Source organism: Macrobrachium rosenbergii, chromosome 42, assembly GCF_040412425.1.
Source record: "Macrobrachium rosenbergii isolate ZJJX-2024 chromosome 42, ASM4041242v1, whole genome shotgun sequence".
In the NCBI taxonomy this organism is placed as follows: domain Eukaryota; kingdom Metazoa; phylum Arthropoda; class Malacostraca; order Decapoda; family Palaemonidae; genus Macrobrachium; species Macrobrachium rosenbergii.
In genome coordinates this window covers 9377238-9401484 of record NC_089782.1, presented here as the reverse complement: position 1 = coordinate 9401484, position 24247 = coordinate 9377238, and the positions used below count along the sequence as shown (strand labels likewise).

The window sequence follows — 24247 nt, the reverse complement described above, 5'->3', positions numbered from 1 at the left end:
TTTAAAGGAAACCATAGAGAAAAATGCATTTATTCATCACCAAACACATCTCTTCAGCACCCCCAAGAAGGATTCCTCCGAGCGAACAAACAAACCAATCTCTCTACTTGGGCTAAGAATGATTTTAGTATCTCTCATTAAAAAGGCAGACCCTCACTCCTTTCCTAAGTTGCATGACATCCAGAAGGTAAGTACATCGCTGGCTTGCTTCGGGAGTGTTTCTTTTGAAGAAGACTCCTAGTGTGCAGAGTGGTCATCAGAGGCAGTATTCCTGAAACACTATTGCCATGAGCTTGAGCAAATTTGACTACACTGTGTATCAGTGGTATGCTAAGTCCTGGACCCAGGGGTGCTTTGGCAGAAAACCAGGGGTCTTCTTGATGTGGTCATCTGAAATACTGCTGGGAAAGGCGCAATAATCCTGTAGCCAGATCCATCGTAATTGGGTAAGTCACCTCAGAACTACATGTCTTAATATATACAGTACTGTATATAGGTTCGTGTGTTGTTTCCTGTTTTGTTGCCGAACCCTAATGGGTATCTGGAATACAGAATATGGTTGATAACTTGTGGCTTCACCTTGAACCAAAATTTGATCTGGGTTGTTGGGATTGATTTATTAGGAGCTAAGCCATTTTGTCACCTGTTTCGTAAGCTCCTTTAAGGACAAACAGCAGCTACGCTATCAAAAAACAGTTTTGATATAGGAGAAGCCCATATTTGGTGGCTGCTGAGCCCTCAAACCCACCCATTTTGCCTGACAAAAAGGCATGGGACTGGGGCGAACATTTACTTGCACAAATCTGCCATAAGTTATGAAGAAAATGGCCGACATACGCGCTGTTGTCACATCAGTATGTGAAGGATGAAGGAGGAACCTAGGCAGCCGTTGTAGACAGTGAAATTGAGCCCTCTTCTCTTGAGTCCTTTATATTCTATCACTGTGCCACCATGCACTATTCTAGCCAAGACCAACTAGAAGAGAATTTTTTAAGATTGGTTGGTCTCTCTTATGGAGCCCTGGGGGGACCTTGAAAGTAACTCCTCTGAGGACCCACAGCACCTACCAAAAATAGGTTTTTCCTCTGTCAAAACCTGTTGTATATATATATATATATATATATATATATATATATATATATATATATATATATATATATATATATATATATATATATATATATATATATATATATATATATGTTACAGTCAACATGCGTAATCAGTCATTACGCGTAATGACTGAAATTTCAGTCATCACGCATAATGCACTTAGGGGACATTTGATCCCCCCAGGAGCTAGTACTAAACACGGCAAAACAGTGAGTCACCTACACTGTTTCGCCGGGTTTAGTACTAGTCCCTGGGGGGTCAAATGTATTTTGCCGTGTTTAGTACTAGCTCCTGGGGGATCAAATGTCCCTAAGTGCATTACGCGTGATGACTGAAATTTCAGTCATTACGCGTAATGACTGATTACGTGTTTGACTGTAACAATATATATATATATATATATATATATATATATATATATATATATATATATATATATATATATATATATATATATATATATACATACATACAGTGGATCCCCGCTAGATCGCAGATCAGCAATCGTAGCTTCAACTAATCAAGGGTTTTTTCTGTGGAACTTTATCTCCAAATATATAGAGAAAATTCACTAATTCACAAATTTTTTTGCAGAGCAATATTCACTAATTACTGTACTTTCATTTTATTTTCATGACTAAATACATTTTTTATGATAAAAAAATTATTTACTAATTTTCAAATATTAATATTAATGTAAACACAGCAAAATATCAATAAAATGCTAAATTAAAATCCTGCAAAATCACAAAACAGCTTACCAATGTTCATAAACACCTTAGTTCAACCTCTCAGTATACATATCCTTTAGTGAAAAAATAGCAAAACATCAATAAAAAGTTATTTCACTTACAGAATCCATTTATACTGTATTATACTGATGTATTATCATCGAAATATGTATTAAAAAACAGACTGTCCTGACAACTGTAATTGTTTTACTGTAGGTACGTGTTGCCAGATTTTTTCTTTCTCTGATTTATTGAACTGTACTTCATTGCAAGTTTAGTTGACTCTATGATTATTGCACATATTATAACAGTACACAAGAGAATATTTTATCACTGTTGATATTTCATCTCTAATTACCATAAAAATATTTAAAATCTGAATTTCATACATAAGCAACACAAAGTTATACTGCACTCTCCTCCCCAGCCTGTCAAGTCAAGTCTCATCCCCAGCTACTGTGCTGAGACTTCATTTAGTAAAAACCAGTTCTCTCTCTCAATGAAATATGAATTACTGTATCACAAACTTTTATGTACAAAATTAAAAATAGTAATTCCATTAATACATTTGTTTCTTTTAGCAACTAAAAAATTATTTTCCTAGTTCTTTCAGTAGTAGGCTTAATCAGCTAATTCTCAAAATGTTAACGTAAACATTACAAATGTCAACCCATCATTTGTAATGTTTACGTTAACAATTTTTATTATACATATCATGATAACAGATCAGTATAATGCTGTACAGTACAAATGGATCCTGTGAGTGAAATAACATTTTACTGATATTTTGCTGTGTTTACATTAATATTAATATTTGAAAATTAGTGAATCATTGTAACATGTACATACACAAGAGAAGATTTTATCAATAATTTGGTATTTTTTTCAATGCATATTTAAATATTTAAGTAATGTAAAGTATTTAACTCTATTTGCAAATTTCCAATGTTTCCCCTATCTGAAAAAAAGAAAATGGGACAGCTTCAATACTGTTTGAGAGGAAACGGCTGTGTTTGAATGTAGTGGGAATTGAGTTTACAGTGTTCCCCACTTTTTCGCGGGGATAGGTTTCAGAACCCACCACGGAAATGTAAAATCCCCTTTAAAAATGCTTATAACTGCCTATTACTGCCAAATACCCTGTACCCCTTAAACTAAAACACTTATAACTGTCTATTTTAAAAGTTCATTGCCTAATTTAGTAGTTCAAACAAAAATATACCTTTAATTATCATACTAAAACAATTTGATATCAATTCAAACAAAATTACACCTCAATCCATCATCCCAAAACACCCTAAGTCATTTTAGATTAGTACCCTTTTACAGCTGTTACTCTTATGTACTGTATATGTGCCCCCTAAAATGCTTATAACAATGATTTACTCATTTTAAAATATTAATATTAATGTAAACACAGCAAAATATCTATAAAATATTTAATACAAATTAAATAAATCTTTAATACAAATTAAATAAATTTGTCTTACAGAATGTTTGACAACTAATCAAGTTACCCCTGTTTACATAAGCATACCCATTTTCTCTCATAGTACTGAAGTCGTCTCATTTTCTTTATAAATTGGTAAAAACAATTAAAATTATCACTAAATCACTTTTTCCCTAGAGCAACACTGTTTATTCACTAATTACTGTATTTTTTCATATTGTGTTCATGACTAAATACAGATTTTTATGATAAAAATAATTTACAGTGTACTTCACTAGACAGAGCATAACAGGTGTACGATTCAAATCTCTCTCTCTCTCTCTCTCTCTCTCTCTCTCTCTCTCTCTCTTTAAGGGTAATGTAAGATGTATTTGAAATATTACTGTAAAGTGTTTTTGGATGATAAGAGCATATTTATAATATTCGCTAATTATTTTCATTTTGTTTCCCAGTCTGCTTTTACTGGAAAATAAAATGAAAATAATTAGTGAAAATTTTAAATGCTGTACAACATCCTCTATCATCCAAAAACACTTTACAGTAATATCATTTCAAATACATTTTACATTACCCTTAGAGAGAGAGAGAGAGAGAGAGAGAGAGAGAGAGAGAGAGAGAGAGAGAGAGAGAGAGAGAGAGAGAGAAGAGAGAGAGAGAGAATCGAATTGTACATCTGTTATGTTCAGTCTGGGGCCCAACCTGGAATGAGGTTAACAAATACACTGTAAATCATAATACGTACACTGTAAATAATTTTTATAAAAAAAAATCAGTACAGTATTTATTCACGAACACAATATGAAAAAATACAGTAATTAGTGAATGAATAGTGTTGCTATGAAAAAAAGGGAATTAGTGATAATTTTAGAGATACAGTCCATAGAAAAAATCCATGAATTGGTGAAAGTTCCTGCAGAAAAGGAAAGATATGTTCCACAAAAATCTGTGACAAAATGCAGCGTGGAAAAGTGACACATGAAATAGTGGGGTAGCACTGTAGTTTTCACACGTAGCTGTAAGCCATATATTTTTAAGGGTAATGTTGTAAGATGACTTTGAAATTATATTAAAGGGTTTTAGGATGATAGTTTAAGGTATATTTGGTGTTCGAACTATTAACATAGGCAGTTATAAGCATTTTTAGAGAGGGTCTTTGGTGTTTGAACTATTAAAGCAGGCAATTATAAGCATTTTTACAGGAGGTTCCAACTTGTTGTGGATTTTCGCTAAAGAGGGTGGTTGTGGTCCCTAACCCCACGATTACCAGGGACCCACTGTATGTGTGTGTGTGTGTGTGTGTATATATATATATATATATATATATATATATATATATATATATATATATATATATATATATATATATATATATATATATATATACATATATATATATACATACATACATACATACATACATACATAATATATATTGTATGTATTTATATAACTTTGTCATTGTTTATTGAAAATTAAAATTAAAGGAAAATGCAGCACACCATTACTGGATCCTTAATTTTTCTTCTCAAACTGACAGAAATTATAATAAAATTGAATAAATCTTTTCCAACTTAATCTTGAGAGGGTATGAATCATTCAGAGTAGGAGAGTTAGTGTTCTTTGCTAAAAACTTGTAAAGAAGAAATAAAACTAAGGGCATTCTTTCAACAGAAAATACACTTCTCATTAAATATCTGCTATAAAAAAATAAAAAAATAAAAGGAAAGCAAGCTAAATCATGCTTCAAATTATTGAATTAAAGTATCTTTACAATAAGAAAATTATAAAAGTAAAAGTTAGGCTTGTATCTGTTCAAAGCTCAAGACCCAAATCTTAAATTACCTGCTGGGTGGAAAAAACCTTTGTAGAAGAATGATTGTATTGGTCGTTTACCAAAAATACTAGGAGCTGACAGAGAGGAAAAGAGAATAGAGAGAAAAAGTTGTGTGAAAGTATAAAGACTAAAATGTGAAAATGGTTAACTTACCAAGAGTTTTAAAAGCAAAATACCATAAAATTCCTAAAAATTTAAATTGATGTATTGAAAGAAAATAGAGGTGTTAATCATATTATAAGAAAATAATAAAACATACAAAATTAATATGAAACCATATACAGTATATCTATTTTATCTACAAGAAGTCTATTCTAACATTTACAAAACATACACAAAGCATAAGCACTACTATTTAATGAATCTGGCAGGATTGACTTACTCGCAGGATCTAACCATGAAGAAGCTATGTAAATTCTCCTAAAACTACATCATAATGTGAGATATTTTGAAAGACTCTGTAAACTACTCTAATAAAGAGGTAAGATCCCATGCCAATCTTAATGGCTACAATCTAAACCATATACGCCCCATATTGCAAATACAATATTCTTTTCCTTGTTGCTTTGTATCTATGTGTCATTCGAACTGGCAGTGCACACACACTTCTCCCAATTCTATTCTCATCAAAACTATATGCAGCTCCGAAGTTCCTAAAGGCCATTCGCAACAACAGGAAAAAATACAATTCACCTTCTGGGTTCGAGACACTTGCTTGGGGTGGACTCTCTTCCCATATATCATTGGAACATTTGGTAACTGACAGAGATTCCACAACCCGAGGAACAAACCCAGCTGATACAGTATGTTCCAATAATTCTTGCACCTGTTCCTGATGATGCTGTTGAATTTGCCCTTCCTGCAATGGTGAACTGCTTTCCACCTGTAACTGGGGTTCACATAGTGGCTTCACTGTTGCTACCCTTCGATGATGAGAAGGACTTCGGCTAGCAGGGGACTGTGACCTGCGACGTAGTCTTTGTCTATGGGAATTCATTTTTCCTAGACGACCTACCCTTCCTTCGAATTGTTGAATGATGTCACAGACACTAGCTACTTCCTCAATAACATTACCTTCCCCTCCATCAAAGCTACCAACATCTTTGCTTTTTGAGATTACATTACCTCCCCCTCCATCAAAGCTATCAACATCTTTGCTTTTTGAGATTAAAGTTGTTTGTACAAAATCTGTGGTATGACTATCTTCAGCCACATTTCTTATTTCATCAAGGTTCCCAGCATTAGCTTTCTTACTCCCATCCCCATCAAATGGTGGTAATACCTTCCTTCCTACAGCTGGTGATGCTGGAAGAGACCTCATTTGCTCTTCTCTCACAATTACTTCCCACTGATCAATTAAGCCTTTTACACCCGTAAAATCTTTGGATAGTTCTTCAAAGTCCTTAGCAATATTTCCTGAAATTTTCCCAGTACCATTTGCTTTTTCTGACTTTACCTGACTAATTGTTCGAGGCAATGTGTGACGCCAGGTGAGAGGAACCACAGCTACAGGATCTAAAGTTTTATCTTCTGACTGTTTCTTCAAATTTTTTTCTCCCTCAATATATGGTTTAGGTACTTGTGATGCTGATGAAAATTGTGCAGAAGTGTAAGTCAATGCACTGCATTCTACATCCTCCACTAAGTCTCTGTCTAATGGATTGTCAAGACTTAAGACACTGTCGGCAAGACTAATATGGTCACTTTCATACCCTGTTTTATTTGATTTATTCAACTTATCAGAACCTGTGAAACTCCCTGATAAATAATATTCATGAACTCCAGAATCTTCAAATGGTATATGGGAATATTCACTTGAAAGTCCTGAAACCCTAACTGAAGAATCTATGTTTGACGAAAGTCCTGAAATCCTAACTGAAGAATCTAGGTTTGATGAAGAATTGAGCTGCCTCAGTTCAGTTATGTAGTCTGTGCTGAAACCAGATTCTGCCTCACTATAAGCATTTACATTCATTTGATATAATTCTTGAGGGCTCTTGAGCCACAGTAGTGTATGGTGGTTGACAGATTCTGTACCTCTATCTTTTGAGTTTCCTAACACCAAATGGTCATCGTAATGCAAAGCTGGTAACTGACTGTAAGTTTTAGAATGTTCCATACAACCATCAAAATCTGGCTTTTTATCCTCCCGACCAATATTTCGCCCTACTATCCATTCAGTAATGGATCTCTGTACAAAGCCTGTAGGTGAATTTCTTATGCATAAAGCAGCATCTATTTCTTTGTATTCTGGAACAAATTCATCCACTAATTCTGTTGGAGGAGTCTCAATGTACTCTGTTGCAAAACCCTTAATGCAATCTGTTTTATAGGTATTAGAATTTTCCAGTTGCTTATCTTCAGTAGACTCTTTAGCAGAAATCTCATCATTCTTAGAGGCATATTCATGGATACATTCTGTAGTAAACCCTTCATGACATTCAACAGCAAGACCTCTTAATATTTCAGATACAGGATGAGCAATAACAGGACTAAATTCTGACTCTTCTACACTGCCTGACCTTTTGGATTTATCTACCTTACATAATCCTGAGGAATTACAAAATGGTTCTGTTGGTTTCAAACTTTGTGTTCTATCATCATCTTTACTGACAAGGGTTATTTCTCCTAGATTATTTTTGTCCGCTTCAACATCCAGTGAAGACAACTCTGCCTCCTGAAGTAAACTCACATCTGGGCTGCAACTTAGAGCAGAGATTCCACTCAATGACAAAGTCAATTCTGATTCTCTCTTGAAGTCCTCACTGCTACATTTACTATATGAACTGAGAAACAATGGACTCTGTGGTGAACCTGAACACTGACGGTCTGAGCTGAATGACTTCCCTGAACACATTGAATCAACTATCCCTGTGCTACTAATACTACTAAGGTGAGGGCTTGGAAGGTCGTCAAAACTACTGCCCCTTTCCTGGTTAAACTGGTCAACAACTGTGACAATATCTGAATCCCTGTAACTAAAATGGTCATCAAAAGAATCTATGCTTGAAGAATCAAAGTCTAAAATTCTCTCATTTCTAAAATAACCAGAATCACACAGTGTATCACTTATGCTGATGGTGTCGAGTAAATTTGGTTGTTCTAAGTACAGTATAGTTTTAAAACCTTTCTTGTGGATTGCTGGTGCAGCAAATGCATTTATTTCTGCTTGATTGAGAGGAGAATTTCGATCCAAGGACCAAAACCTACGTATTTCTCTTGCTTGACACATAGATGCTACTACTTGCCTTTTTCTTACCACACAGCCATCAGATGCTTCTAATTCCACCTCACTTTTGTGAGCATCCTCTTTAGGTGCATGATAATAAACCTGTTCTAGCTCCGCTTCTACAACTAAAGGGCTGGTCAACTCACCACAATAAGGATCACTCTCTAATGAAACCCCTGGATGTACACAGAGTTTAGGGTCAGTAGTAGGTAAATAATACGAAAGCTCTGCTACTGTACAGTTCTCTACAGCATATGTTAGTTGCTGACTGGACAATAAATTGGTGTTAGATGCACACCTGTTACCTTCCCCTTCACTGAGGGACTCTACATCCGTGAGATTATTGTAGTTATCTTCTGGCAGAAGAAGATTGTCTTTTATATGTTTAGCTTCATTACTAGATTTAGGAAGGTTTGATTTCTCTGATATATTAACATTAGAACCATCATACTCTGGAAGTTCGACTGGAGGATGCTCCACGACAAGATCCTCATCTTCAGCTCCAGATGCCTCCATGTCTTCAACATCTGTTACACCTTCAAGTTCATCTTCAACATGAAGCAAGTTCTTCCGTGGTGGGGCTACTTCAGATTCTTCTGTTTGAACCATACCATCAGGACCTTCTTTCAATGTCACCACTTTCCTGATAGCTGAATTTGCAATAATATCTGGGGTTGGTGCATTTTCATGACTTGGTATATCTAGTTCTTCAGTTTCTGAAGTTTCAATATCTTCCATGTCAGTATGGGCATCAGGGGTCTCAGTGCGAATCTTTAAATTAATTTTATCATCTTGGTCACTTAAAAGTTCAACGTCTGTATGACTGTCCTCTTGCACTTTGGCAGCCAGTTTAGACTGGGTTTTAGGTTTGCGTCGCTGTTTTCTAGTCATGGGTAATTCCTCTATATCAGTGCTACCTCCTTCTTCATCTGGTTCAACTTGCAACACTTCCTTCTGAAGGATTTTGCTTGACACTTCTACTTTCCCACTGTCTGGAAGTTCAAAATCTGATGTATCATCTTCTGTTACACCAACAATTCTCAAAGCTTCACCTTCTGTCACCTCAATATCCTCTGTATCTGTAAGTCCTCCATCTTCAAGATCTGAAACTAATAATTCATCTTTCTCAAGTTTTCTGATTGTTACTTGAGGAACACCATATTTGTCTTCCTTTATTTGAATAAGTTCTCGCTTTGGACTTGAGAACAAATTTCTTTCAACATTGGGAGGCAAAGGACTAAGAGGTCTGTCTAAGTCCGTTGGGTCAATGTCTAGGTCTTCAGTGTCTGTGGTTGGTTCATGTGAAGATTCTGGGGCTTTAAGATCATGTTTAATGCCACCTTCTTCATCTGAAAGACCTAAGTCCTCAACATCAGTAGTACACTCCATCTCTTCCTTTTCTAAAAAGATCACATTTGCTACCTGATCTTTCAATAGTCTCTCAGGCTTGTTTTCAAGCGTATCAGGTGTGATAATGATGCTTAATGGTCCTTGCTCAGTTTCAATAAACCGAACCTCTGAAATCTGAGGAGCAAGAGGCAGGCGACGTCCTTTCCTTTTCCCCTGCTTGGTTGGTTTGGGTATTTCTTCTTCTACATCAGATTCAGTAACACTTTCTTCATCAGTCTCATTCTCTTTTCTTTGCTTAGCTTTAGGCTTGCTTGGCTTTTCATCCTCATCTAGGTCCTCTACATCTGTATGTGTATCATCATTGAGAGCCTCTTGAAGAGATAATCCCTCTTTTTCAGCATCTTTAATCTTCTGTTTTAGATCTGCATCGACATCCTTTATCATTTCAGTTTTTGTTATATGACCCAAGTGGCCTTCCATTTCTTTGAGTGTATAAATTTCCCCTTCTTCAGGAATGCGACTTGCAAAATCTGTGAAGATCTCTTCCTCCTCTTTATCATCCATATCAAAGTCTTCCGTATCTGTTAGTGCAGGTTCACATGGCTCCTCGACTTCCAGGGTTTCCTTCTCAACAGTTACAATAGGCTCATAAGAAATTTTCTTCCTAGGAATTAAAGGTTTTTCATCATCTTTGTCTTCAAGTTCAAATCCTTCCTCATCAGTATCATCCCCAGTTACATGGCCCTCTTCTTCTGTCTCACTAATTTTGATCTTTTCAGCATGAGGAAGTGGAAGAGTAGCTGGTTCAAGTTTCTGAATTGGTTTGGCAATAAGTGTCTCCACATCTTCTGTATCAGAAGCTTCCACATCCTCACAATCAGTTAGGGCACCATCACCATCCCCAGGGATTGCCAAATATGGTTCATCATCATCATCTATTTCATCTTCATCATCTCCTGTTAAAATTTCTACATCAGTCAATCCCTCTGCATCTCCTGTTGGAGTCATGAGATTTTTGCTAATAACAGGCTTTTGTACAGCTTTACGACACACTTGCTTTTTCTTTCTTGGTTTATCTTTGGGTTCTGTTTTGGCACATGTACTATTCTCTTTCTTGGTAGTAGTATCACCTCCCTTGTCACTGAAAACTAGATCTTCAACATCAGTTGTGCCTTCTTCATTAACTTCTACTTTTAATCCTCCTTTGGTTTTCCGTTTTGGTTTCTGTTTGTGGTACTGCTCCTCATCACTTGATTCTTCATAATGAGAATGAAAAACTTTGGGTAATGGAACACGTGCATTTATTTTCTCTTTGTTTGAAATGCCATCACCTTGATCTAGATAATGTTCTGGGAGGCTATCTTCAGCAGCTTCTGTTGCTTCTTCAATTTCATCTCCTGATGCTTCAACATTTTCTTCGTCAGTTAACCTTTCAGTTTCAGTGTCACCTGGAATTTGAAGTTCACCAGCTAGTGTCTCACTTTCAGTTAAAGTTTCCATCTTCTTGAGATTTTTCTTATGCCTTCCCTCAACATCCTCTACATCAGATTCAGCTCCAGAAAGAAGAGGGCTAGGCTGCCTCAAAAATCCTTCTGTTAAATTAACCACCTCTCTGGTTGGTTCTGGCAGAAGACCAAGATCTTGAATAGTAGGTAAATCTCTTTTATCCTGAATGTACTCATCTTCCTCTCCAGATAAATCCATATCTTCCGTGTCAGTAATGGCACCAGTATCTTTTTGTGGCACTATAAGATTTACTTTCCTTTTCACTAATGGTGACTGATCTCCATCACTTAGTAAATCTTCAACATCTGTTAATGCTTCTGGAACATCTACTCCATTTGTTTCCCCTGTAGGACTAGGTCCTCCAGGAAGAGTTAGATTGGCAGGCTCTTTTCCCACAACAACTGGCATCGTGGTGATGTGTGTAGTGTCTTCTAAATTTCTGGGGTCACAGGATGATTCAGCTCCTTTCTCTAATAGTTCACTCTGTGAATAAGATACTACACTATCATTCTTAATAACATCATATGTAAAAGGGATACTGGATTCAACAGTTTCAGAACTTTTGGCAATAGTGGCCACTTCTTGCTCCAGTTGTTCCAATCTTGCAAGAATAGGGGTGATTTTAATATTTTTATTTATACCAGTGGCTAAATTATATTCTAAATTACTTATCATGTGCCTCAGCTCATCAGAAACCCTATCTAGTATTACTATTTTTTCTGTATCGCTGGAAGCTACAAATGACTCTGAACTATCTCCTTTAGGTTTATCACAACTTCCAGAAAACATGGGTTTAGAGATAACTTTAGCCCTTGCTGCATTCTCTTTGTCATAAAGACCAGACATCAGCATTCTGTTCTCTTTGGTATCTTCCTCATCCTTAATCAGTTCTTCCATTTGCTTATTAATTATCTTTGCAAGCTCTTGTTCAGCCTCACAAATGTTTAGGTTCATGTCCTTGGTAATATGAGACTGATCTACATCTCCAATGCTTTCAGACAAATCATGTTCCTCCCTAATCAAGTTCTTGGAAAGGTTGTTTTCATCACAAACTATGTCTGTGCCTAGCCTATTTTCTTCAGAGTTAAGTGACCAAACACTGGTACCTCCTTCCTTCAAGTGAGATTCAAATCCACATAACTTCATTTCCTGAGTAGGTGCAGCTCTATTAGTATCGGTAGCCCTATTAGTATCGCCCTCTACATTAAGTGTCTCTGTAAACACAGTACTAACATCAAAACCTAACAACTGTGTGCTAGCTTTAAAACCTAATAGCTCTTCCCCTTGATGTGTAGTCTCCAAACATTTTTCATACATATGAGTGGGAGGAGCAAATTCCTCTATTTTGCCATCAATTTCTGTTGAAATTATTAGAGACTGAATTGCACTCTGAGTTTCAAGAGAACAATCTGCTCGATCTTTTTCAGGCACTGGAGTGGAAAAGTCCTCAAATTCTTCAGTAATTACCTCTTCTGTGGATATCCAAGGCTGTACCACTCTCTGAGTTTCATGAAGCTCACTCACTTTATCCTTACAAACAATAGCTACATCCAAGTCTTTAGTCTCTAAACACTCGGATTTCACTCCTCTTTCATGATGGATAATGGGTAAAGCCATATCCTTAGTTGTGTTTAATTCATCTACTGTGGTTTGAGGCAGCACTATTTTTTGAGTTTCATGAAGTTGACTAACTTTCTCCACTCTGACAGAAGCAACAACAAATTCTTGGTGTTCATGATGGTCAACTGTCATTCCTTTTTCAGGCTGTACATATGGGAAATCTAGCATGTTGCTGGCTGTCTCAGTGCTTTCAGTAGCTACTGCTTGTTGTGGATATCTCTCTATTTCATGAGACTGTGCCACGTCAACTTGCCTTACTATTGCAGTGCCCAAATCTTCAGAATCCATGTGAATCTTCCTTTTACCCTTTCCTAAATCAACGTCTGGTAAAGTAATGTTACTTGTTGTTTTCATCTCCTCAGTAATAATAAATGGCTGCACAATTCTCCTGGTCTCATAAGGTTCATTAACTTTATCCTTTCTAGCAACAGCTACATCAAGGTCTCTGGGATCGTGGTAATCACATGATAATTGTTCATACAGGATATTAGGTAGAACTCTATCTTTACTTGTGGCTACCTCATTAGTGACAAAATGTGGTTGTGTTTTCCTATGTACATTAAACATTTCTTTCACAGTTTCTTTTTTTATGACAGCAACATCAAAATCTTTGCATTCTTGGTGATCAGTACTCAATGCCTTTTCAGGAGAAGCTTCTTGAGAATCGCGATCTGAAGGAACTGATTTATCAAACTGCACATCTTGTAAAAGTAATTCTGTTATACTCATCTCTTCATGGATAAACTTAGGCAATGGAATTCTCAAGGTTTCATATGGCTGATTAACATTTTCTGTACTAAGCACAGCAATACCAAATTCATCAGATTCCTCATGATTAGTTTTCACGCCTTTTTCAAACTGGATATCAGGCAGAGTTATGTCTCCTGTTGTACTAGTTTCTTCTATTGCAACTACAGGTTTAGCAAGCTGGAGAATTTCAGGAGGTTGACCAACATTTTTCCTTTCGGCCACACCATAGTTTAGTTCTTTGGAATCTGTGTGTATAAATCCGAATGCATTTTCAAACTGAATACTTGATAAGGTAACATCTTCAACAGCCTCGCCTTTTTCCATAGAAATTTGACACTCTGCAATTCTCTGAGTTTGACAGATTTTAGCCTTTCTTACATCAACTGCATCAAAATTTTCTGATTCCTGCTGATCAACTGTCACAGCCTTTTCATGCTTAACTTCAGGAAGCATCAATTCTTCAGTTGTTCCAATATCTTCTTGGGCAGTCTGGGCTTGGACACTTCGTAAAGTTTCATAAGGATGGTAAACTTTACTCTCACTCAATAAAGCAATGCCATAATCTTCTGATTCTTTATGATCAGCAGTCATTGCTTCTTCTAACTGAAGAGCTGGTTCAATCAAGTGACTGACTGATCCCATTTCCTCTGTTGTAAGCTGAGGCTGTACAGCTCTATGTGAGTGATGGGTGTCATCCTTTCTTAGTAGAGCAGTACCCAATTCTTTGGAATCCATACAAGCACCAGTTGTTGCTTTTTCACATAAGATACTCTGTAAAGTGATGTCTGTTGTTGTTGCCATCTTTTCTTCAGCCACCTGCAACTGTGCAAATCTTTGAGTTTCAAATGGCTGACTAATTTTTTCCTTTCTTGACAATGTAATTCCAAAACATTTATGGTCTATATGCTCAGAGGTGGTTGCTTTTTCTTTATGGACATCTGGTAAAGCCATTTCTTTAGCTGTCATCATGTCTGCTGTGGCATATTGAGGCTGTACATTTTGTGAAATTTCAAATGCTTGAATCACTTTTATTTTTGTATCTAAGGCAAGACCAAAATCTCTGGTGTCTTTGTGTTCAGAAACTACTGCCATTTTAAATTTTGTATCAGGTAAGCCCACTACTCCTGTAGTTTCCAACTCCTTAATGTCAACCTCAGGCTGCACTCTTCTGTGAATTTCATAAGGTTTGCTGGCTTTATCCTTTCTAACTGAAACACTGCCAGAATCTTTGAATTCAGTGTGTCTGGAAGTTACTGCTTTCTCAAATTTGAATTCTGGTGAGGTAATGGCTTCAGTCATTTCAACCATGTCTGTAGTAATATGAGGCTGCACAACCCTCTGAATGTCATACGGATTACTAACCCCATCCTTTTCTACCTTAGCTACTATGGAATCCCTGAATTCCTTATGGTCTATATAAACTCCTTTTTCCAACTTGACATCTGCTAAGACCATGTTTTCAATCACTTCCATCTCCTCATATGCGGTCTGTGGTTGAACTGTTCGTTCGATCTTATAAGGCTGAATAACTTTGTCCTTTTTAGCCACAGCAATACCAAAGTCTGTTAAACTGTGGTGAGAAGAGACTGCTTTTTCCTCAGGAACATTATGGAAGAGAATCTTTTTAGTTGTTTCCATTTCTTCCGAGGTCATCTGAGGATACAAAACTTTTTGAGTTTCATGTGGAAGGCTAACTTTAGCCTTTCTAATAACAGCTACACCAAAATCACTGGATTTGTTATGATCCACAACAACTGCTTTTTCCAACTTAACATCTGTTACAATCATATCTTCTATCATTCCCATCTGTTCTGGTACTGTCTCAGGCAGCACAGTTCTTTCAGTATGATATTGTTGAATAACTTTCCCCTTTTTAGCTAGAACACCACCACAGTCCTTGGGTTTTTTATGGATAACTATCTGTGCCTTTTCCAACTTCACACTCGGTAAAACTGTATCTTCAGTTGTTCTACATTCTTCCCAGGCAATCTGAGGCTGCACAACCCTTTCTGTTTCACAAGGATGACTTACTTGAGCCTTTCCTGATAAAGCAACACCAAAATCTATACACTGTGTATGATCAAGAGGCACTGCTCTTTCCAGCTGGAAATCTGGTAAGGTCAGGTTTCCAGCTGCTTCTGAGCTTTCATCAGCAATCTGGGGTTGTATAATTTGTTGTATTTCATAAGGCTTATGAGCTAGGGTCCTACTAATAAAAGCAGTGTCATAATCACAAAATTCTGGATGGCTGGTAGATAATGCCTTATCACATGGAACATTTTGTAAAACAAGTCTCCTAGTTGTGCATGTATCTTCGGTGGTCACCTGAGGCTGAACCATTCTTTGACTTTCATAAGGTTGATTAACTTCATTTTTCTTGGATAAAGCAACTCCAGTCTCCTTGGATTGAGGATGAAAAGCTGTTACTGCTTTTTCATGAGAGAAACAGGGTAAAATGATCTCCTCAATTATCCCAATTTCTTCCTCAGCAACTTGGGGTTGCACAATATTCTGAGTTTCATAAGCTTGACTCACTATATCTTTTCTACTAATAGCAACATTAAGCTCTCTGAATACTCTGTGATCTGTTAGTTGTACATTTTCTTGATCAACACTAGGTATAATCAAGTCACATGTTCTTTCCAGATTTTCCACAGAAATCTGGGGTTGTACACATCTTTGAATGTCATAAATCTTACCAACTTTACTCTCTGTTAATAATGCATGATCAAATTTTTTAGATCCTTTGTGATCTGTCTCTATTGCTCTCTCCAACCTGACATCTGATAAAGCCAAATCCTCAGTAATCCCCATATCTTCCTGGGCAACTTGAAGCTTTCCAATTCTTTCAGTTTCATAAGGCTGACCAACACCGACTTCTCTGACCGTAGAAAATTCCAAGTCTTTGCCTTCCTTATGGATACTGGGTTTCAGATTTTCAGTATAGACTTCTGGTAAAGAAATGTCATCAACTGCTTCCATTTTCTCTCTAACTATTAGAGGTTGTGCGATTCTTCTTATTTCATAAGGTGAATAAACTTCATCTGATTTTACAAGAGCTCTTATAAATTCACTAGATACTTTATGTTCTGTTGCCTTACCATTTTGTACCTTAATGACTGGAATTGTCAAGCTTCCAACTGAAACTAATTCTTCTTTTGCTACCTGACTCTGAACAATTTTTTCAGTTTCATATGGATGTGTAACTTTATCCTTTGTAGTTACAGCAACACCAATATCATGAGACTTCTCATGCTTGGTTGACTTGACTTTCTGTAACTGGATTTTAGGTAAAATAACCTCTCCCGTTGTACCAATCTCTTCTTTGATAGTCTGAGATTGTATGTTCCTCTGAGTTTCATATGGCTGATGAATTCTCTTAGTGTTTACAACTGCAAATTTGAAACATTCGGGCTCCTCATGAACTGATAATTCTGCTTTTCTTTGTTGCTCATCAAATGAGGTAATGGCTTTGCTTTCTACATTTTCTGTAAATAAATGAGAGTCTACTGTTCTTTGTATATCACAACAGTGAATAACATCTCCCTTACTAATTACAGCTATGTCTAAATCTGATGTTTTCTGCTGATGCAGGTTGATTCCTGCCTTTTCCCTAGGAATAACAAGCAAAGATAAGTCTTTACTGATCTCATATTTTTCATTGTCCACACAATACCTGCCCAAATATACTGAATTACAGGTAGACATTTCTGGTTTGCTAACTAAAACTTCACAAAATTCATGTAAATCAGAGTCACAGTGAACTTTTATACATTCTTCTTTACTAGGCTTATGATGTTTTTCTTCAATAACTTCCTCAACCTTTTCAGTCTGAATTTCAACTGGTTTTGCAACATTGTGGGCATGAGACACTGTGGTTTCCTTAATGCAAGCCACATCAAAGTCACCACAAGTAGTTAGGCAGCTATGGTCATCATTAACATAAGGTAATGCCAAGCCATCGATTTTATCAACTTCTTCATGGATTTCCTGGGACTTTAGTACTTTTGCAACATCATACTTATGTGAAACTCTGGGTGCCAAGCAAGAGGCAACCACAAGTGATTCATGAACATTTGGCAAGACTTTCTCTGCCTTAATGTGTGGAAGACTCAAGCCTCCAGTTTTTTCAGTGTATTCCTTTGTCTCTTGAATCTGGGCAGCTTTTTCTATATCATTTGGATAGTGAATTGTAACACTCTTGCCTTCTACAACACCAAAGTCACTGATATCACAACCTGTGTCAATTGACTTTTGAGCCTTTCCAGTTATAATGCTTGAAATCGACATGGCTTCTGCTTTGCAAATAGGTATCTTCATTTCTTGACTTTGCACTGCTTTTTCTATTGTAATTGGAAGATTAGTTTTTTCTTCAGAAACAGTAGCAGTTTTAAAATCTGGATGAGCTGATGAGTGACCTTTTTCAAAAGAAACCTTCACTGCAATTAGTTCATCTGCCTTTACTCCTTCCACTGGTATCTGAGCTCTGATTTGATCATATTGAGGACACAGTGGCTTGCTTTGAATAGCAAAAGCCATATCAGTATCTAACTCATAGTTTGAGTGAATGAGGCATGAAACTGTTTCAGGTTTCATAATTTCAGGATGTGTTTTGGATACAATATCAAAATTATCTTCGATTTCCATATCATTTACATAGGATGCAGTTTCTGTTACATGTACAAAATGCATATCTTGGACAACAGATCCTGTGCACACTACCTCAGTTTTGTCATTAACATCATGATTTTGATTGATTTTGCGGGAAAAAGGGCTTCCTAATATCTCACAACTGATTTTGACTTCCTGTGGATATTCAGGTTGATGGACTGAGGTTGTCACCGCAACATAATTAGGGGATGATGCTGAGAATTCTTTAACTTCTTGCATTTCCTCAATATCTTCTAGAAGAAAAACCTGATGTAAGGTTTCAGTTCCTATTTCAACACACTGTTTAATATTCATTTCCAAATGTTCAGTATCATTATGTCTACCTTTTTCTTCAAGTGTTTGGTCTTTGAATTTAGCTTTTGCATCTTCCACTGAAGAACAGCTCATCTTTAGTAGACTGGAAGGCTGTGTAGTCTTAACATTCAAATATGGATATTCAGACTCCTTATTTACATCTGAACCAAATGTAACTTTTGTTTTACTTGTACCTTGTAAATTATCACCAGAAAAGAATTTTGATGTGTTACCATACAGGTCACCTTCATTTACAGCTTCTTTAATTGGAGTAGTATATGAGGTATTAAACTTAGTTTTTTCCAAGTGAATTTCATCATCTTCCATCTCATCTTCTTCAATGAGGGTCTCTAAGGGCTTACTAGATTCCTTGTGACACATATCAAAATCATCTTTTTCCCTATATACAGGACTAGAAGAAACCTTCAAGTGTCTTCCAGTTTCTTGTGTGGGTTCTGGTGATAGAACTATATCAATATTTCCTATATTTGTGTTATCTTTTAGTTCTCTATACTCAGGTTTTTCAGTATTTTCAAAAAATAAATTTTCATCAGTCTGAAATTCAAAAATGGACGTTTTTTCCTCCACTTCTGATTTCTTTTGCTCACTATCCATTTCAAATGTTATACCTTCAGGAGAATGGTCACTAGTAGATGGTTCAGTAATCAAAGATTCAGTGTACTGAGAACCAGTGGGTGAAGATTCTGAATAAGGTGAGTCAGCTAGTGAGGAACCAACTACTAGAGATTCTACTCCTGAAAATTCATTTTCAAACTTAAAATCCTCAGTACTTGTACAATCTACTCCTGCATAAAATTCTGTTTTCTTTATTATAGGAACTGATGTTTGTTCAGTGGCACTTTCTAATTTGTTGATAATAGGAATATATTCGTTATCTTTCTCACTATGAATATCTGAATGAGAATAAAAGTGTATATGTTGATCTTGGACAAATTCAAATTCTTCTCCATTATCGGAGACTATAGGAGATGAAGAAACAAATTTTTCCTCATGCTTATCATCAGACAAATGCTTACCAAAACCTAGGGTACCCACCCTCCCTTTCCCCTTTTCTTGTGAAATTTCAACAACACTGCTGTAATCACTTGTTTCACCCAAATTAATACTAATATTACCACTCATCTGTGGAGGTTGCTTAACAGTAACTTTTCCTTGTAAGTGTGTGTCCAAAGTTCCTTCCATAAAGTTTTTATCAGATAAATCCTTCCTAGATGCATCCTTAGCTTGTGGTTCTACTCCCTGACATACACCTCCCATATTCTCAAGCTTACAGTGACTTTTAGCAGTCAGCTGATGAACTCTCTGCATAAATGACTTAAACTTTGATTTACCCTGACTTCCATTCCCTGGTAATGTGGCACTACATACAAACTCTACAGGAGATAAATCACTACTATCTACAAAGCTTGAGGGGCCCTCAAGCTCAAACTTATTAAAAGGTTCACTGGAGGATCCTTCAGGAACTGGCTCACTGTATGAAGGGATGTACTTTGTGGTAGAGGGATCAGTACCTAGAGCATAATAACCCTCCAAAGTTGAATAACCACTATCAGGATGTATGTTCTCATCAAAACCTTGATGAATGAACTGTGCTGAAGTGGTACGGTCTGACACAGATGAACCAAGATCCAACCGCAAATGCTCATTTCCCCGTGAAATCTCACCTCCTGCATTGAGAGAGGCATCTTCTTCACTTTCACGACACATCTCCTTTATCGTTGGTAGTCGTTCTTGCTCTTGCTCCTCTTCTCTGTTTAGGAACTCCCTAAACTCTCTGAGTGGAGTAGGAGTATCAGGAGTTGGGGTGTCAGCCTGGCGTAACTCCTTGACTTCCTGTTTGATTTGACTAGTTGCTTCCTTTACTTCTTGCATCAAACCTCGCACTTCCTCCTCAACAGATGGTACATGAAGCACTGGCTGAGATTCATGAGACCTTTCTCGAACTTGTGAATGACTACCAACAGGCCTCTTTTCTACTTTAACCTTTACTAATGTAGTAGTTCGAGGTGCTGGTCGTGAAGGACGCTCAGGCCGAGGAATTGCACCACCTTCTGAAAGAAGTTGCTCATTCCCCACAGCAACATGGCCTGTTCCAGCACCTTGTAGATGAGCTGTCATTTCCATCCCTTCAGTACATGTATCCCGTTTAAGATCCTGAGATTTCTCGTTTTCCCCACTATTCTTTGTGGGGTCGTTCGTTATGCATTCTGCATCGTCAGTCGATTCATTTGAGTTCGAAGTAATCATTAATGTCGTTGGACGGTGTGCTGATGGTGCTAAACTTTCGTTAGCAACATATACATAATCTTCACTTAATACTAATGAATTATCACAGACAGCATTTAACTCTTCCACAAGTGAAGATTGCATTAACTGAATTTCCTCACACTCTGGTGATAAAGAAGCATCAATAGAAAATTTATCTGCTGAATCATGAATCATATATTTTTCTACTGTAGTAATTAGTGGTGGTGTTTCATCTAATCTTAAAGTCTCTGTCTCACCTCTTGAAACCAGAGTTCTATCACTCAATATGGAAGTTTCTACTTTTCTTAAAGCACTTACTGCGAGATCTCTATAATCTACGTTGGATGGAATCTGCTGATTACTGCTGCCCCCACTAATATCTTTACATTCATTCTGAGGACTTTCAATCCCTGATACACTCTTCATTATTTCTTTTTGGTATTCTTTTCCTTTTATGGACTTGTCACTGTCATGTTCCACTGCTTCAAGCATCTTTCCTGAATGAATAATGTTTGAGTCTTCTTTGGCAGATACAGGATCCTTTGATGAGACAATCATACAAGGATCTTCCAGGTGTTCTTCCTGCTTGACCTTTTGAAATTCTCCCCACATCTCTCCAGGGGCATGAAGGGTTACATGACTTTCTGAATGCAATGTCAATTGCACACAATTATCTGTTTTACTATCGTCTACTTGAATACTAGTTGTAGTTGATACAGGTGCACCCCAGCTGGTAGTGGTAGTTATCGTATGAGCACCACTCCTTGAGAGTGGCCTTATCGGTATGTTATCCCCTTCAGCAGCCCGACCCTCAAGAACAGTAATGGGACTACAACCACGTTCTTCAGTTCTTCCATATTTTTCCTCCTCATTTGTTGTTACTTTGGAGAAAACTTCCTGGTGATCTTGCTTTGTATGGCTTAATGCATCCTGCTGGGCTAGCCTTCTGTCCACAGGTTGGGGCGACATCTGGGGAGTCAGGACTGCCACAGAAGAAGAGGTCAGACAGTGATGCCTTTTATATAAGCAATGCCTCTAAGCCTGTGAGCTACCGGCCCTCCTTGCTGCTGCCTCTCCATTGCCGCCTGGTACACTGGTTTGGTATTGAGGAGCGGTGGAGGTAGAGGGGAGCAAGTGTGGTTGTGATGGTGATAGTGGGAACTCAAGCACAAATTCTACAACTCAACCCACAGTAGCACACCACCAACTAAACTGTGTTAAGCAGGATAATGACAGACTTGGTGGAACAGATGATGATAATAATAATGAAGAAAAGGCATTTGGTTGATAGTTTATACTGTAAATACAAGCCAATAAAATACCTGCCTAGTATTAACCTAACAGAGGAAACCAAACCAGATTCATTTTCTTGTTTCTGCCATGCCAAATCGTGCAAGTTAAAAGATGGAGTTTTAAATATAATGACAAGTAGATTTAACAATAAATCATTGATTAAAAAAATTTTCAACTAACCTGTAAACATCTAACTAGCATAACTATAATTTACATTCATATCATTACCACCATGTTCCCCTACTTTCTTTGTTATGGTTATACTACATCAAAGATGCCTCCTTTTAACATTTCATATCTTACCTGTATCTAAAGGCCTGTCACTGCCAGTTTCATAGCATTTCTAGCAAATTTTACAATCATTCAGTTAACCACTACTTTGTCAAAATGCAATTTTACAAGCACTATGTTCCTATGATGAATTCAATTAAGCAAAAACTTATGCTAATTAGAATTTATGAGAAAAAGTGCAATTGATTACAATACTGTATAAAGTATAAGCAATTTAGCTTCAAATTAAAAATGGCAAACTACATTGAAAGAGATAGTGTAATATAAACTAAATAGAACAAGCAGCAAGCATAATGAATAAAGCGATGTGTTTATGTTAAAAAAAGAGGGTATGAAATTTAAATTTTCAAAACATGAAACTTGAACAGGTTTTTAAAATCTTCAATGAATACTGCATATAATAGTTAGCATAGCACTTCAATGACACATCTGCCAAGTCAAATCCATGCCAAGATTTTTGATAAATGTTAAAAAGCTAAACTTGGTTAAAGAAATGAAAAAAGGATAAAGGATAAAATGGTTGAAGGTTTGTGTAGTAAGGGGAAAAAAGGCGGAAGATAAGGGCAGCAGACGGAGGACCTGATAACAACACAGGGGTCACATAATGAGTCTCACAGCTAAGTAAATCTTATAATATATAAATACAAATTTATAAAGAAGTTTAGGGTCTTCAAACGTAAGCTACTGCTCTGGTAATGGACTAGGGTAACGAACTTCTGCTAACATGACATTCAGTATCTAAGGTTACACAAAATAACTAAGAAAAAGATCCTTTTACTGTGTAATATTACAGTATATGAATGGAGAGGGAGTGGTTCTTACACATGAAAACCAAAATAATAAACTAGGACTATATCCATTACTTTGACATGAAACAAATGTCATCTTGCACAATAAATTTGATCCATAATAAAGCTATGATCACACACAATGACGCTCATAAGACAAATGATCATCACTAAATGTAAATTGGATTTACTAGGCAAAGGTCCTGGACACAGACATCTAATGCAAACTTATTTCAAATGAGCAAAAAAATTTATCAGGATTGGCATTAGAATAAAATCTCAGTAACACTTGTTGCACGTAATACTGCAATAATTTATATAATAATGAACCTTTTACTTTAAATAAGAAAAATTCATATCTGAGAGAATATATTTGTTATTCAAATCATGATTTAAGAAAGCAGCCATTTTAAAATGATCATTAATGTTCCCCAATGGGAGTAGGTTAATAGAAGAAATTATTCACTGAGAGAGTGACTTGTTTCCCATATAGTTTATTGTAAGACTACATTGATTTCTCCAGTGATGTGCTCCACAGCTTTGATTACGCAATTTTATGAGTCCGTCATAACAGATATTACTTTATAATTTATTGATTAGTAGTTTTCTATTAGGTTCAACCATTGCATTCACCAGTATTTAACTGACATAAAAGTAAGATTTTATCCACATTTTTAACTATAAACATGTATTATGATTATACTATACAAAAGAAATTAATAAATAATGAAAAGATGATGTGGTTACACCAAGTAACAACAATCTTCGTAAGTTTATCACAGTTAAGAACACAGTTATCAGTACTTTACTGTAAAAACTTTTAAAAAGTTTATCATATAAACTGTTAAGTCAAACTGTAAGAACTGTGATAATTTTATATTTGGTTGGCTGCCTATTCCATGTTCATGAACTTTGAACATAATTATACCTCAATTGTTGCTGTATCACTGAACAATGAATCTATTTTCATATCAGCAAACAAGGTGGAAATATCAAGAAAAAGAGATGCAAGAAGAAATGATTCCTCAGTGCAAATATGAGACTGACTTTGTTAGTAAT

General features: G+C 36.4%; 1 protein-coding gene across 50 annotated transcripts in view; it reads right to left on the bottom strand.

Annotated features, from left to right (window-relative positions):
- The window catches only part of LOC136827934 (ankyrin-2-like), a 790256-nt gene that overhangs the window by 61304 nt on the left and 704705 nt on the right, over positions 1-24247 (bottom strand). For 47 of the 50 annotated variants that reach the window (XM_067085443.1, XM_067085453.1, XM_067085409.1 and 44 more), the window contains 2 exons: positions 20234-21799; positions 5137-5202 (listed from right to left, as the gene is read on the bottom strand). In XM_067085443.1, coding sequence (XP_066941544.1) covers positions 5137-5202; positions 20234-21799 — 1632 coding nt within the window. The remainder of the gene's footprint in view (positions 1-5136; positions 5203-20233; positions 21800-24247) is intronic. The other 3 variants (XM_067085405.1, XM_067085414.1, XM_067085452.1) reach the window with 2 other exon arrangements.